The sequence below is a fragment of the Chelonoidis abingdonii genome, chromosome 5 (assembly GCF_003597395.2).
Source record: "Chelonoidis abingdonii isolate Lonesome George chromosome 5, CheloAbing_2.0, whole genome shotgun sequence".
NCBI lineage: Eukaryota > Metazoa > Chordata > Testudines > Testudinidae > Chelonoidis > Chelonoidis abingdonii.
The window spans coordinates 90,062,988-90,079,960 of record NC_133773.1 but is presented as its reverse complement, the minus strand read 5'-3'; the positions used below and the strand labels follow the sequence as shown (position 1 = coordinate 90,079,960).

Sequence of the window (16,973 nt, the reverse complement as noted above, 5' to 3'; positions counted from 1 at the left end):
AAGCTCTTTGAGTCTCCTTTCATAAGGCAGATTTTCCATTCCTCGGATCATCCTAGTAGCCCGTCTCTGAACCTGTTCCAGTTTGAATTCATCCTCTTAACATGGGACACCAAGAACTGCACACATATTCCAGGTGGGTCTCACCAGCGCCGTATATAACGGCACTAACACCTCCTTCTCCTTGCTGGAAATACCTCGCCCGAGTGCATCCTAAAACCGCATTTGCTTTTTTAACAGCCATATCACATTGGCGGCTCATAGTCATCCCGCTATCAACCAATACCCCAAGGTCCTTCTCCTCCTCCGTCCGTTTCCAACTGATGCGTCCCCAACGTATATCTAAAATTCTTATTATTAATCCCTAAGTGCATGACCTTGCACTTTCGCTATTTATATTTCATCCTATTACTATTACTCCAGTTTACAAGGTGGTCCAGATCTTCCTGTATAGTATCCCGGTCCTTCTCCGTGTTAGCAATACCCCCAGCTTCGTGTCATCCGCAAACTTTTTAACACATTCCCGCTCTTTGTGCCAAGGTCAGTAATAAATAGGTTAAATAAGATTGGTCCCAAAACCGATCCTTGAGGGACTCCGCTAGTAACCTCCTTCCAGCCTGACAGTTCACCCTTGAGTACGACCCGCTGGAGTCTCCCCTTTAACCGTTCCTTATCCACCTTACAACTTTCACATTCATCCCCATCTTTTCCAATTTAACTAACAGTTCCCCATGCGGAACCGTGTCAAAGCCTTACTGAAATCAAGGTAAATTAGATCTACCGCATTTCCTTTGTCTAAGTATCCGTCACCCTTCTCAAAGAAGGAGATCAGGTTGGTTTGGCACGATCTACCTTTAGTAAATCCATGTTGCAACTCGTCCCAATTACCATTGACCTCAATGTCCTTAACTACTTCTCCCTTAAAATTTTTTCCAAGACCTTACACACGACAGACGTCAAGCTAACAGGCCTATAATTACCCGGATCACTTTTATTCCCTTTCTTAAAAATAGGAACTACGTTAGCAATTCTCCAGTCGTACGGCACAACCCCCGAGTTTACCGATTGCTTAAAAATTCTCGCTAACGGGCTCGCAATTTCATGCGCCAGTTCCTTTAATATCCTCGGGTGGAGATTGTCCGGTCCCTCCGATTTTGTCCCATTAAGCTGTTCAAGTTTGGCCTCTACCTCAGATGCGCGGTAATATCCACTCCATATCCACATTCCCGTTTGTCATCCCTCCATCGTCCCTAAACTCCTGCACTAGTCTTATTAAAGACCGAGGCAAAGTACTTATTTAGATATTCGGGCCATGCCTAGGTTTAATCCTTAACCTGCCGCTCCATCCTTCAGTGTATAGCGGCCCCACTTCTTCTTTCTTTGTTTTCTTCTTATTTATGTGGCTGTAGAACCTTTTACTATTGGTTTTGATTCCCTTCGCAAGGTCCAGTTCTACGCGGCTTTTAGCCTTCCTCACTTTATCTCTACACGTTCTGACCTCACTAAGGTAGCTTCCCTTGCTAATCCCGCCTTTCTTCCACTCCCTGTAAGCTTTCTGCTTTTTCCTAATCCCCTCTCTGAGTTGCTTGCTCATCCAGCTTGGCCTACAACTCCTGGCCATGGTTATTTTCCCCTTTCTTGTCAAATGAAGTGAAGTGAAAATCTTCAAGGTAAACCCAGCCCAATTAGGTCATAGGCCTAATTAACTGTTTGATGGCAGTTACACTGAGACATCTTAACAATTAAGTGATCCTACTACCTTCAACTGAAGTGAAGGAAAAACTTTTATACAGATGTGTTCAGCTGTTTGTATTATTTCATTACCTATTGCATTATGTTGGTGTTGCATTACTGAATGATGAACTACTAAACAAGAACACAGTTTCAAACGGAATCTGAGCTGACTTTACGTAAAGACTATTTTAACTTTAAAATGGCTATTTTGGCAGACACCTCAGAGTACTGGCAGAGCGCTGAACATGGGAGAGAATATGAAGTCATGCAAAGGCCATACTGCAAGAGGGTCTTCAACTTGTGGGAGTATGCTGGTGACCTGAGCTAAATCTGCAGTTGTTCAATGTATAGCTCAAGATCTTTTACACAAACTAGTATGGTCTCAGGTGTATTAGTATGCCCAAAATGTTTTTCATGAAGATTATGGCATTTTTCAGAGACAAAATTGCAAGAAATCACAAAAGTGACACCACATTGCACACTGGAAGATAAGAAGGGACACAAGTTGTATTCTAGTTGGATATTTCAACCTTCACCGAAAGCGTGTGTCACCTTCTGACTGGCCCACATCAGGTTTGCCAAAAAGATATGTAAAGAACATTACCTATTAGAAACTATATAAAACGGGCTTACTGTGTTCAACATCACTTTCTCAAGTGAAACATTCTGATGAAAGATATGGAGAGAGGCCTGTTGACTGGCTACTGAGGGCACTCCCTATCTCATAACAAAAATTTTTGTCACTGACAAGCATTATCTTAATACTTTTCTTTTTTTATAATTTTTCTCTTTATTTCAAGAAAACCATCATCACAATTGTGAAGCTGAGCTATAGAACCTACGTCTCTGCCAATTCAACTGAGAAGCAGAAAAAAGTCTTATCTCAATGATGAGTCGGTTATCTTAAGCTAGATGCTTCTTAGAAAGTATATTCCTGAGTAAAAATTTCTGTAAATAACTCAACTGTATATGTATAATATTTTGTTAACAAGTTTAATCTTAGCTGTTTAGATATTACTTTAAAATCAACAAGTGGTTGAAAGTTGAGTCTAGAGAAACTCTTCAATGCTGCTTATAGGGCCTGACGTGAAGGGCATTCTCAGATGCTACCTAACAGCTTAGGCCACACATACACACAAAAAAAAATCACTATTGTAGGAGACGATGGTGGTGCCTGCTTCACTTTTTAGCCCCATCCTTATAGCACTCACCAAGAATGTGGGAGATCTGGGTTCAGTTCCCACCTTTGCTTGTTATGAAGCAGGAATCTGAACCCACATCCCCCATCTCTCAGTGGAATCTCTCCCTTTGAAGCCATTCTACAATGTATAAATAATTAAATACTCATTGGGCCAACGTAATAATGAGAATGAATCTGTATCCTAGTAGTTAGGGCACTCACTCCAGTTCAAGTCCCTGGTCCAATAGCTTTTTAATTATTTATCCAAAGTGGAGTGGTTTCAACATGAGACATTGGGAGATCCAGTTCAGAATATCGCATAGCCCAGTGGTTAGCGTATTCTCCTGAGACATGGGTTCAGATTCTCTCCACATCAAGCAGTGGGAGGAACTGAGTCCAGGTCTCCCATATCCTGGGTGAGGGCTACAACCACAGGTCTAAACAATATAAGAGAGCACCACCTTGTTTTCTTGTGAGAAAGGACTTAGGCACCTAACTCTAGGAGAGATTCACAGCTGTGAATCCTGAGTGGAGATAAGCACCTAAGGCACCTTGAGGATGCAACTTAGGCCACAGCTCCTAACTCTCTCCATGCATTGTATAGGGAGCCTAGGAGCTTAACTCAGGGCTCTTGATTCAGGTGGCAGGGTACCTAACATTAGGCATTGCCTCACTGAGCCTAAGTCCCCTTTCTGGAGCTAGCCCATGGGTGGAATCCTAACCCCACTTAGCGTGACCAGATGTTCCAATTTTATAGAGACAGTCCCGATTTTGGGGTCTTTTTCTTATGTAGGCTCTTATTACCCCCCACCCCCTGTCCCAATTTTTCACATTTGCTGTCTCGTCACCCTAACCACACTAAAGACAGTGGGAGTTTGGAAACTGACTCCAGTGGAATCATAGGACTTGTCAGGTCACTTAAAACTAAGCAAGGCAGGTAAATGTCATATTTGTTATGTATCCACACAGTAAAATATTCAAAGATATATTGATATAATAAACAAGGAAATCACATTCTGCTCTCAGATGTTTTGCAAGCAAAGTGAGGTAAAATGAACAGTTTTTCTGATGAACTGCATATTATTCATCCCATTCTACCTGTAATCATGGATACATCAGTCATCAGGCATAAATGCAGGGACCAAAACTCACCAAACTTTTCGCTTCAAAGAACAGATAAGACTACCTAGCACGTGAGCTGAAAAATACTTTTGGATCTCATCTGGCACAAGGAACCAGTAAATGTTTGACTATGTCCAATATATTCCACCCAGAGTTAAATGGAAATTTTATTTGCTAGGAATTTTAATCATACATCTTTGTTATCACCTTCTGAATGTTACATATCATGTATTGTATACACATACCACTCAGCATAGCTATAGAAGTAATGGCAGCAGTGTAGTTATCTGCCAGGCTATCAGAATGAATTGATCTAAAACATTTAACGTTTGTGTAAAAAATAAAAATACTTCTCTTGGATTTATCACAAGAAGTTCAGTTAGAACTAAGTTAGCCATGGCTGTTTCACAAACAGCAATCAGAGCTATGCTTCCTTCATTAGAATTCTTGTGTATGAGTTTGTCCACTTTAAGAACTGCCCAATTGTTTCTTGCCCAAAGGGTCATCCAAATGGCCAACTATGTACCAACTTGTCTCATTAATTTACAAACCACATCTTTATATAGCTGAGCCTTTTTTGTAAATCAGCTGTCTTGCTACACGTTAAAGGTTTCTGTTCACTTTCATTGAGAATTAATTTCTTCAATTTAAAACGAAAAACGTGTTATTATAAGACACAAGTTTTGAAATCATTGCCCTAAATACTAAAGAGACTTTATTAAAGGAAACCATCTCCCAAAATAATTGTCTTTATTTTTAATTAGAAGCAGCAAAAATTGAACATATTTATGTTTATAGAATTTTAAAAAGGCAGACTGCCTATGTCAGACCACACTTTGCACAGCAAGCAAAATTTTGTGAATATGACATTTTAGTATGTAATTTCTTTATTCAGCAAACAGGCTGAAGTACAGAATAGGACTGTTCATAAATTTTCTGACAAAATTATGTGTTTTGATAAAATGAAAATTTTCATGGGACGTGTCATACATAGTTTTCTGTGAATAAAGGAATTTAAAAGAATTTAAAGATTCTGGTCCACAAATTGGAAAAGAATTCAAGTGAAGGTTCAAGGAGTTACCAGAGTAACTCACATGGTACAAATTAGGGAAAAAAAACAAATTGTAATAAGACAATGGAAAGACGAGTGTGGTAACTAATGAAGTGGAAGCACAGAAGACCAAGGTGTGGTTCGATGCCAAAGGAGACCTGACCAATCATCAAGTAGGATCCATAGTCATGATCCAGGCTCCCTATCACCCTTTCCAAAAGGGTATGGTCCACGAGTGATATTGGATTGACTTGCCTTTCTATATGCTTAGTAGACCTGGCAAGTAAAGAGCAAAGTTGGGTTCAGAGAGGCCAAGTCAAAGTTCATGAAAGTAAGTAAAGAAAGAGGTGAGAAATGGTTTCTTCCTTTTTTTGTCTTATAGATTTGCAACAGTGAAGTCCTGGAAGCTTACAAGGTTGTCCCCCCTGATGTGGAGGATGGCATTGGTCCCAAGTCTTAGAAACACTCCAGTTGATGATTCCTCAGTCCCAAGGCCACCTCAGAAGTACAACAGACTCCAATTGCACCATAAGAATGGAGGGGGAAATGATATACAAGCCACCATCTGGAACTAAACAAAATCAGACTATCTTTCTAGGAAATTTGACTTGTTCAGACACAGGGGTAGTCTTGGCAGCAGTTGGAGAACTACCAGGGATGTGTTTAGGTGGTATCTGTGGGCCAAAATTCACAACTGGGGAAAGTGCTGTATGATTTGAGAGTTTATTGGTCTATAATACATTCCAGGAAGGTGGTGGCATATAAATGAGTCTGGGGCTTTTAAACAAGATTATGGAACATTGTGGCATATAAACAAGTATGAGGTTTACCTAAGGGAAACATAATTTTACTTTAGTAGGCCCAATTGGTGGGCTTGTATGTAAATAGAACCCATCTGTTTTGGTGATGAGTAATAATATGCAACACCCCACACCAAAGCCCAAAGTATGTACCAGAGAATCATTTAAATATGATGCTCTATAGAAACTGTACAGTCAGAAGGGACTCTGTGGCAACTATACTGGGTGGCCTGGGAGTTTGGGTGTATCTATGGAATTCTGCAAACATTGAGGGATTAAACCTTAAAATTAACTTGATGATTGATAAATTTGATCACCTTAGCATTGATGTATGCCAGTAGAGATACCTGAGTGATGAAAGCTGGAGTCAAGTTGAGTTATTGAGAAGCTGAGTGGAAAGAAGTCTCGGAGGGAATCCCCACAAGGTGGACACTCTTACTACTCACTAAAAGCGTCTTTGTGCACTTTAGATTAATATGCTTTAAAGTACACTAAACAAAGGGGACTTTTAGTACTTAAAAAAGAGCATCCTCATGAGGAGTTAATGTAGAGTAGCTAGCACTCTCCCAGTTCACATGCTACCTTGCTGAACAATAAATTCCTGTGTAGATAAACTCAGTTTGTTTATTTATGTAGGGTAGGTGGAACACATGGTAAACTAATAGAAATAGAATGAACACATTAATGGATGTTGCAAATCTTGTGTAAATGGAGGGAAAGGGTAGAGTTAAGGTTATGTGGGCACCTTGAATAATAATTCCTCGACATTTTTCATGTATAAATTCTGAATTCTTACTGGGAATTAAAGAAGATTTTTGCCACTGGAACTTTTGGGGTTTTAGTCTTATGATTTCAAAAATTAACGTATGTACTACACATCAGTGCTAAGTGCTAGCAAAGTTCAAAGGCATAAACAAACCATTTCTGAATTACCGACTTCTAAAAAGGCGGAACATTGTTTAGTTAGAAGTTGTAGTTTGAAACAGTTTTTTTTTCCTTTCTATAAACCTTGAATTTTGAAATCTCAGCTCGTTAAAGCTTTCAAATTAAATTTTTTTAAAGTTTCTGGTCTGCAATTAAACATGAAAATACTTAAACCAAAAGGTTGCTTATGTTTGTTTTAAATAAAGCCAGAAGGGATTCAGAAATAGGATCTAGGTCCAGTATTTTAAAAAAATGGGTGCCTAAAGGTTAGGCTCCAAAGTCCATTTAGAAACCTAAATAAGGGGCCTAATTTTCAAAAATAATGAGCATTCAGCTGTTGTTATTGAGATCAATGGGAATAGCTAAGTGCTCAGTGTTTTTACAAATTAGGCCACTGATATAGGTGCCTAAATATGTAGTTAAGATCCTAATCAGGCACTCATTTAAAAAAAAATGGCTAAAACAAAATGCATCTTTCAGCATTACCCATGTAATGACTACATGATGAAAAATGCATTATTTCTGGAAGTAATTTTTTCCCCTTATCCACTGTTATTCTGCACCTGTCCTACTTGCCTATGCTGCTCAGTCACTGACATTAAAGTAATCTTTGCATTATTGCAATGTTCCTAAAGAGACCCTTCAACTAAAATTAGGATTTCATTACACAAAATGAAGGCTCCATATTATCTGTCGAAAGGGTTTTATTACTAAAAACAATCATTTCAGTAACATGCACAAACACAACATATGCTTCTTCAGATTCTACCATTTGCCTGGCTGTTTAGCACAATCCATAGTGATACCAACACAGAGAGCTGATGTTCCTGCGACTTTCTCTCTTTATACCTTTTCAGTGTTAGCATCAAGACAGCTAGCACAGCACACTGGTAACAGACATGGCCTTTCTGTTGTTATAAGGACTCAGAGCCATGACTTTATATTTAAATACATATAATTGAATTCTCCAGTACTACCTGTCACCATTGTTTATATACTTTCCACCTTCACTCTTTGTAGATTGGGATGTGCTCCAAAATGTCTTCATGATGTACTTTATTACCCTCCTTTACTGAATATAATTCATCATCCTGAGTCTCTCATAGAATTATCTCATTTATTAACAGGTTTATTCAAGGTATTCCATCTCCCTGAATGATCATACCTTACTTTTTTCTTTTCTTTAAAACAGAAAATGGTAGCTTGATTAATCTTCCATTTGAAGATCCTCAGAAGGCCCTAAATTGTCACTGAGTATTTCCCAGAGACCCACGGAGCACTGTGGGGCTTGGGGCATTAGCCCCATGGGGCTAGCCAGGGTTTCTGCGGGTTTGACAATATTTACCGGTGCTCTGCTCCAGATAGCTCTGGCTGAATTTAAGCCCTGCTCTTCAGACCTTTCTAGTATAGCATGGACACTTTTCCAAATATTTCAGATGAAGAGTGTGTATTATCCTAAAGTTTGACCAGTGCAACAATTTGGATGTCAAGATCTGAGTCCAGATTATCCACAGTGTGGCCCCTTGTGTAGGCATTTATATCTGTGTAAAGTGGGTGTAAAATGCTATTGTTCTGATCTGGTAGCATTTTACACCTGTTTTCTACATGTGTAAATACAAAGTGTAAGGTAGTAAAGAATCAGCCATGAAAAGTCTTGTTCTTGAAATTCTCAATAACATTGTGTGCACCTGTATTCCTTTTACATGCTTACAGGAGCATTTCAGATTTTGGAACGTTCACAAACCACCATTCTTTTCTATTTGTTCCACTTTTAGGATGAATTGACAATTCATTTCATTTTCCATTTTAGGTCACAATTAAATTTCTCTGAATCCTGTGGCCTGATGTTCATAAATAAAAGAACATCCACAACTTGTATTATCAGCAATCAAAAGTGTTAGTGCTCAGAATTTCTGAAAAATATCAGGCTACTCGCTCCTGACAGACTTCACCAAAAAATAGAGAGAAAAAGATAAATGGGACAAAATGTAAATGACACTTAAAGTTAGGAACATTCCACTCCCTTGATTTAATCTGCACCAGCTGTAGACCAATTAAACAGTTCCCAGGTGTTCACATTAATGAGTGAAACAACACCACATGTTTTCTTTAGGGCTATTTAAGTATTTATAATATTAAACTCAAATACAATGTGTCTAAAGCAGATCAGGTCACAAACACACACACACACACACACTTTTTCAATGTTGTATTGACTTGACAAGAAATGGTATCACCAACCAGTGTACCAGATTCACCGTTGCAGATGTAAATGAGTGTCACAGAAACCCCACCTTGTAACAGTATCAGCTGAAACAGAAAGTTTTAATAATACATCTGCTAGCTGCAACAGGCACTGGCAAGTACAAAGTGGCTAAAACAGATATCAGTTTAATTTCTTTTCATCTGTATCTGCTAGCAAGTCTGGTTACTTTTGCACATCAATTTCCCATGATCATTTAGAATAATCAGCAGAGATGATGGGTTTCTGTGAAAGATACTCCCAAACAAGTGTAGTTTCTATAGGCCTGAAGCAACAGTCTTAACTCCACGTGAAGACAAAAAGTAGTAAGACATGAAAGCTAGAATTTACAAAGAAACTAACGGTAAAACTATCTGAGTATTCTTGAATATATGACGTAGCAGACCATAAAGAATGCATGTAATTGGAGCAACATTGCTTGATCTATGGAATTAAAGGAAAATGAAACCAGACTTTTACAGGAATTACTGATTAATGAATATGAATATCTGTGAAAAAATCCCTGCCCCCCATCTCTTAACCCTCCCTCCTAAAAAAGGTAGATAACTTTTCTCGGTCATCAGACGAAACAGACATACTGTAAGAAGAGAGGTCTCCTGACTGCTTAGAAGCTAGAGCATCTCCCTTAAGAACGAACTTCAGAAATAGTAATCACAACACATGAAATACCTAAAACAAATTTCAGTCCTCCTCTCGTTCAGAAACAACATATGATAGTTAATGGCCTAACACTAGATAGAACCACTGGGCTTTTATAATGTTAGATGGTTTTCCTTATAAGCACTGGTGTTTATAAAGTCTGATTCTTTAGTTCTTACTTTTAATGAAAGGTTGACTTGTTTTACCAAAAACTTTTCTATTCCATGCCTGAATAGCCCAGGTTAGTACGTATTCTTGGAGCGTACCGAGAACAGCAGGAATCATTTATAAAAAGAATATCACTGTGAGAAAAGCGAAGCGTTAAAGCCCTTCTTCAAGGCACAGATTCCACATTCCATTAAACACCAATTGCTTTAGAGTTCTGTGGAAGGCAGATGATTTGAGAGAGTCAAGGCCATGGCTCAGACTCAGCATAGAGCAGATCCTATATTCATTTTTCTGTTGGTGCTCAGGAACAGCAGAATATCAAAGTTTCTTATCTAACTACACGTTAAACATTTCCATTACATGCCCATATCTTTGGAGTATGGGGAAGTTCTGTTATTCTGAAGTAAAGCTAATAAATGAAAACATTCCTCATTACTACTCTAACTTTCTCCTTACTCACAGCCCCACACTTCATTTTTTTTCCCTCTAAATCTTGTGGCTTTGTTTATAATACAGTGGGCAATCACTGATAGGTTGTTGTTATTATTATTTTGTACTATTTAAAAGTAAATTTGTGGATACCAAATGGCTAGTTCAAACATGAAAGTACTATGTAGAATTGCCCAACGAAGGAGATAGTTTACTAATGGCTGATTTTCATCCCAAGAGATGTTTAACCACTTTTCTTGCAGGAACTAAAATAATATCTATTATGGAAAGAGTGGAAACTGAAGGTGATAATCTACTGGAAATATCTTTGGGAGATAAACGTACTGAAGTTTTGTAAAAGATATAAAAATGAGGCACTTAAATGAGGACTCCGAGAAGATACAGAAGCCTGCTACCAGAGCTTTGTAACAGAAAACCTTATCATTGGAGTAGGATATCACTAGAACACTGATTTATTTAATGTAAATTATAATCTAATACATTGCATTACATGTGATAAATTGCCAAATCAGGATTATAGCTATTCGATGAAAGATACTATAAAATATCTGCATTTAACAAAAAAAGGATAAAAAATGCCCTTCCTGATTTTAAAAATTGTTAGGACTTACATATGGATGTTTTTGGGTGGAGAAAAGAAACTGACGTAACTGTATTTCTGAAGGGCTCTTTTTTCACCTCTGAAATGTTAGCTTAACCATTTTCTCAGGAATGCAAAACTACTAACTGAAAGGTAATGTATGCTTTGCTTTCAGTGAAATAGGGAAGAGGCAGCATTTTGCTTTCATAAGTAGGACCCCACATCTGTCACAGAAGTCATGGATTTGGTGAATTTCCGGGACTTCTGCAGCAGCCAGTGCGGCTGACCCCAGGGCTGCCCAAGCAGCTGGTTCTGAGGCCAGCTGCTCAGATGGCTTCAGGGACAGCCAGAGTGGTTGCTGCTGGAGCAGCTCTGTAGCCAGCTACTTGAGCGTCCGTGTGTGGCTGGCCCTGGGGTCTGCCTGAGCCATGGTCCCAGGGTGGTCAGAGCAGCTGCTGCTGACGGCCCCCAGCAGCTGGGGCCGCTGGCTCCACCCCCCCAGAAGTGGCCCCCAGGGTGCTGCCCCTTCCCAGTACCATCGCCCCCTAAAATTCAGTCATGGGTATTTTTAGTAAAAGTCAGGACAGGTCATGGTCTGTGAATTTGTTTATTTCCTGTGACCTATTCCTGACTTTTACTAAAAATACCCATGACTAAATCATAGCCTTACTCATAAACAATAACGCAGAGCAATAAAAATTTGTAGAATTTGCAGATAATGTTTCTGCGAAAAGTTTTGGTTTTAACCAAATAGCATGTTCCAACAAAAAATATTTTATTGAAAAATTCCCAGCCTCTAGTAAGTTATAAATACAACATTCTGAGTAGTTTAACATTACACAGTATTTTGTATTCCTACTTCTTGAATTTATAAAAAATATGACAACATTCATTTAGATATATCCTTTTCCTCTATAATATAGGGTATGTTGATTCTCCAGATTGAATACATCTTAGGTTTCATAACATGAGACAGAAGAGTTCTTTATTTAAAAAATCCCTTTTTAATATCCTTTCCCCGGGGAACACAAGATTCATTTATCCATCTTGTCTATCTACTACATAGACAAGATGACAGCAATATTTTATGATAACATCAATGATATAAACCCTAGCAGAAATATTACTTTCATGAAAAACTTTTTACCACAGCATCCTGTATAGTAGAACAATGTATTAAAACCGTTAATAACACTAACACTATGTAGCAATTACTAACAGAGCACAGAGGTTTTTGTTTTTCTTCTACCCTCCCCATGGCAAGATTTGTGATAGACAAGATCAAGAGATGTTTAAGGCAACAATATCAAAAGAGTCAGAACTATTGTTAAAGGAAAACCAATAAACTTTTGGTTTCCCGGGGAGTATACATTTACTTTCCTTCAAATATATCAGGAGTGGGCAAACTTTTTGGCCCGAGGGCCACATCTGGGTGGGGAAATTGCATGCAGGGCCATGAATGTAGAGCTGGGGCAGGGGGTTGGGAGGGAGTGTGGTGTGCAGGAAGGGGCCCAGGGCAAGGGTTTGGGGTACAGGAGGGGTGCAGGGTGTACAAGAGGGCTCAGGGGAGGGGGTTCGGGTGCAGGCTGCAGGAGGGATTTGGGGTGCGGGCTCTGGCCCGGCGCCACTTACTTGGAGCGGCTCCAGGGTGGTAGCAGCATGCAGTGGGGCTGAGTGCCTGCCCTGGCCCCACATCACTCCCGGAAATAGCTGGCACCACATCCCTGCACTCCCTGGAGGAGGGGGCAGGGAGCAGAGTGCTCTGCATAATGCCCTCCTGCAGGTACCTCCCCTGAAGTTCCAATTGTCTGCAGTTCCCCATTCCCAGCCAATGGGAGCTGGTGCCTGCAGGCGAGGGCAGTGCACAGAGCCCTCTTGCTCCAACTCTCCCTCTCCCCAGGCCATAGGGACATGGTGCCAGATGCTTTTGGGAGCGGTGCGGGGGCCACAGTGCCATGGGGGTGGCAATCCTGCCGGCTGGATCCAAAGCCCTGATGGGCCAGATCTGGCTCACGGGCTGTTATTTTCCCACCCCTGTAAAATATCTTCTATCAGGGACATTTAATTATTTTAAAAGGGTACCTCAGTATTGACCTTTTCCATCAATACTCACAAGAAGGCCATGAATGAGAGTCCTGTGCTCGCCACTAAAATATACAGCCTTATTAGTTAGAGATATGCTTTAATTGTTAGTAAATAATACTTATGATATAGTTGAATATTAGAAAATATTAGACTTAATAAAAGCAGGATAAAGTAAAAGGAAATCAAATAAAAGAGACCACATTAGTTACATTAGGAAGTTAGTAACATTAGACCACTTTGAATTTTAATTTCATTTGGAATTTTTAGCTCTTATATTTTATACTTCAACTCTAAAATAAAGATATATCAAATACATTTTCATTAATCACTGGAAATATGTTCTATATTATACTGATTACTGTACAATTATGTCCTGACAACACAAACAACATTTTGCTATCTGGGAAAGAATTTCAAATAGGTTTATACTGTTTACGTTCTGTTACTCAGATTGTGCAATCCAATCTGTCCAGGACTGAATTCAGAATCCGAGCTAGGAGGACCAGTTCAATGCTCATTGAAGAGATGGAAGTTTTTCTGTTAGAAAACTGATCATTACATTCCATGAAAAAAATTGAAAGAAGCCAGAAAAATTTCATTTTGTGCAAAATAGTCTGCTGAAATATTTGTTTTTTTTGTGACAAAAAAAGAAAAAATAAAGGTGGATTAATGAAAAAGCCATTTTCTTTCTTTTTTTTATACTGTCTCTACTTTCCATGGACTCCAATGAGTCACCCTTGCTATAACAAACCTACTGGGATCCAGGCCACTTGTTCATTATAGCCAGGGGTACGTTATAGCAAAAAACCCAATCACAATGAGGCCTGTTGGCTCCTGACAATGGAGTGGGTCCAGGGTGTCAGCTCAGCTCTCAGCCCCGTGGCAGGCTGGATAAAAATTGTGCATGCATATGGAACAACCTTCCCCCCTTCCTTTAAAAAACAAACAAACAAAAACAAGCAGTTGAATCAGGCCCAGCATAATCTTATTCTTCAGTATGATTATCAGAGCTTTTGCAGTAAATATTTTACATCACTGAATAAAAATATGATTCATGAGACTTAAATAATACATATAATCTTCTTTAAAGAAGAACACTCACCTACAGTCAGTTGTCCAGTTAACTGTCCCATGTGGTTTCTTGCATTCACTGTTACATTCCTGTCAGACTGTAAGACCAGTGGGCTATCCTGGTAAACATGTATAAGACAAGCAAATGAGAGAAAAAAAAATGTAGAGATGGAATTCAGTTAGAACTGTAAAAATAACCCCATACATATGATGATAGGGTCTTGCCAAAACATTATATTCTTATTTTATATCAAAATTCATGTAAATATATACAAAGAACAAGGACAAAAATCTTAAAAATGAAAATCTTATTACACAGCCTCTATTTTTTTTTTTTTTTTTAAGAGATCAGACATGAAATCATGCTCTAGAAATAATGTTTTATTCTCTGAGGATCGTGAACTAAAAATGATAAAATTGTTGCATTTTATTTTAACCTTTACCATATAACAAAATCCATGTATTCTTCGTACAATACCTTTACGATCATCAACAAACATTATATTGTTTGTAAAGTAAGATTATAAATGATATTAAGCCTTTGGAGTAGTAAGTGTTATTCCTATTTCTGGACTGATGAAAACAGAAGTGTAGAAAAGTTACAGAGGACATCACCAAGTTAACAATCACAATGAATTATTTTCCCTACACTTATTACAAATAGTGCCTGAGATTAGAGGGGATTTTCTTTTTATAGCTTGTTAGCTTTGTTCATTTGAAATGACCTTGTGTAGGATCAGTTCCACTATTTCCACTAGTTAATTTGTCCAATTGTTTACGTGGATTTTTCCATATAACAGGGGAGGGAAATACATTTAAAATAGACATGCAATACACCCTTGCTATAACAAACCTATTGGGATCCAGGCCACCTGTTCATTATAGCCAGGGGTACGTTATAGCAAAAAACCCAATCACAAAGAGGGCTGTTGGCTCCTGACAGTGGAGTGGGTCCAGGGTGTCAGCTCAGCTCTCAGCCCCGTGGCGGGCTGGATAAAAATTGTGCACGCATATGCAACATCCTTCCCCCCTTCCTTTAAAAAAACAAACAAACAAAAACAAAAACACAAAAACAAACTCTACAGTACTGTAGTTGGGATCCAGGTTCTGTGTTCATCATAGCTAAAAGTTAATTATAATGAAGGGAATTATAGCAAGGGTGTGCTGTATGTTACTTTAAATCCTCAAAATTTGGCATATATGGCACAAAGGATATTGTTACAGGAAACCAGTCTTGCATATTTTTAAAATTAGATTTATAATAGAAAATTTAAAAAAAAATCATAATCCTACTCAAAATCAGTAAGTTTATGAATCTGCTTGAACAGCACGTCTAAAGTTCAGAGGTATGGTTTGGACTGATTTGATTAAATAAGCATGCTTGCACGTTAGCTAAAAATTCTGTTTTAAAAGGTATTGGTTTGTGATTTCAAACAGTAGTACATTAAAGTGCACTAGAACTTTTAATACAGACCACTAAGGTCTATACAGAGCAGTGCTTACTAAACAAGTCTGACAGTGATATAGACGATGGCCTGAGATTACTGTTGTATTTATCTATTACATTGAACAAATAGAGCTGGTTGAAGAAACTGACAAAACCATAGTCTGTTGGAATATTCAGTTCCATTGAAATAGAAACTTCATTAAATTGGGTCAATTATACTAGATTTTATTTCAGAAGAAAACTGGTGGAAAAAGTTTCAATGATGTTGAAACAGCCAGTTTTAACATTTTTTTGGAATGAAACATCGATATTTTGTTTTGAAATGGCTTTTGTTTTTATTTTCTAACTTTATAACGTACAATAAAAAAATGCAAAAAATTAATTACAGAAATTCAGTTTTGTTCTGATTCTGAACAAAGCCAAATTTTGAAATCCTTCGTGAACCACGACTTCCATCCTCTGCACAGCTCTATTAACAACCTAACCCAGGACTGTGACTAAAGTAAAATTTTTGTATCAAATAACCAATTCCAAGAGCCATCCAGTCCTGCAATTTATCTGAACTTATATGAACCTATTTGGTCTAAAACTTTGATTGTGCATATGGCAAGATCAGGTTTTGACTTAATAAGCTTTAAATTACCTGGGATGAGTCTACCTAAGAGACCACCTCTTTCCCTGTGAAACACTATTACAGTTACACTCAGCTGAACCATTGATGCTAGATCCTTTCTTGATATAATAGAGTTGATACAATAGATCATAGGCATGGCATTCTCTGTTCTCATTCAACCCCTGGTACAATACAGACTGAATTTGCAACTTCAAGGGCATACTGTAGGGTCCGTTTGTGTCATCCAGCTTTTGTAGTAGTATTAAGGTATAGACTGAGGTACAAGGTGATTGGCATTTGATTATGAGCTGCTGCTTTGGCATGAAGGGTGAGTTAACCGAACTGCATATTTAGTTTGTGAATTTAAATGACTGTAAGCTTGAATATGGGTTCCTTTGTTATTCTAACTAAAAAGAAAATTAAGAAATTAAATTTTTTAAAAAAATAACTGCTTCTGGTCACTTTTCTAGAAAGAAGGATCATCTCCTCCCCACAAACACCTCATCGTTGAGAAAATGGGGAATGACAAAATCACAGCTGGACTTATTTTATTTGATAGATGAATTGTAGCTGTACTTCAGTCTTGCATATCCTATCACCTTTTTCTTCTGGCACAGGATGTTCTTTTATCATAAAAAGCTCTTCTGGATTGTGTTTCCAGTGATTGTTAATCCTAAAATGGTACTGAGTCTGCAGAAAGGTCTGAAATTATTTTGACCTAGTTTCTAAAACAGTAACTGTGTTTTGTCTTTCACTGGCCCCTCCAACAATCTTATGTATTTCCCTGCCAAAGAGCTTGTCTATTTTCTTTCCAGGTGCAGAACCATAACTATCTGAGACATTGTGTTC

The 16,973-nt window shown here is 38.3% G+C and overlaps 1 protein-coding gene across 3 annotated transcripts in view; it reads right to left on the bottom strand.

Moving 5' to 3' along the window:
- The window catches only part of SGCZ (sarcoglycan zeta), a 392,280-nt gene that overhangs the window by 97,525 nt on the left and 277,782 nt on the right, over positions 1-16,973 (bottom strand). For all 3 annotated transcript variants that reach the window (XM_032799005.1, XM_032799007.1, XM_032799006.1), the window contains one exon: positions 14,096-14,183. In XM_032799005.1, coding sequence (XP_032654896.1) covers positions 14,096-14,183 — 88 coding nt within the window. The remainder of the gene's footprint in view (positions 1-14,095; positions 14,184-16,973) is intronic.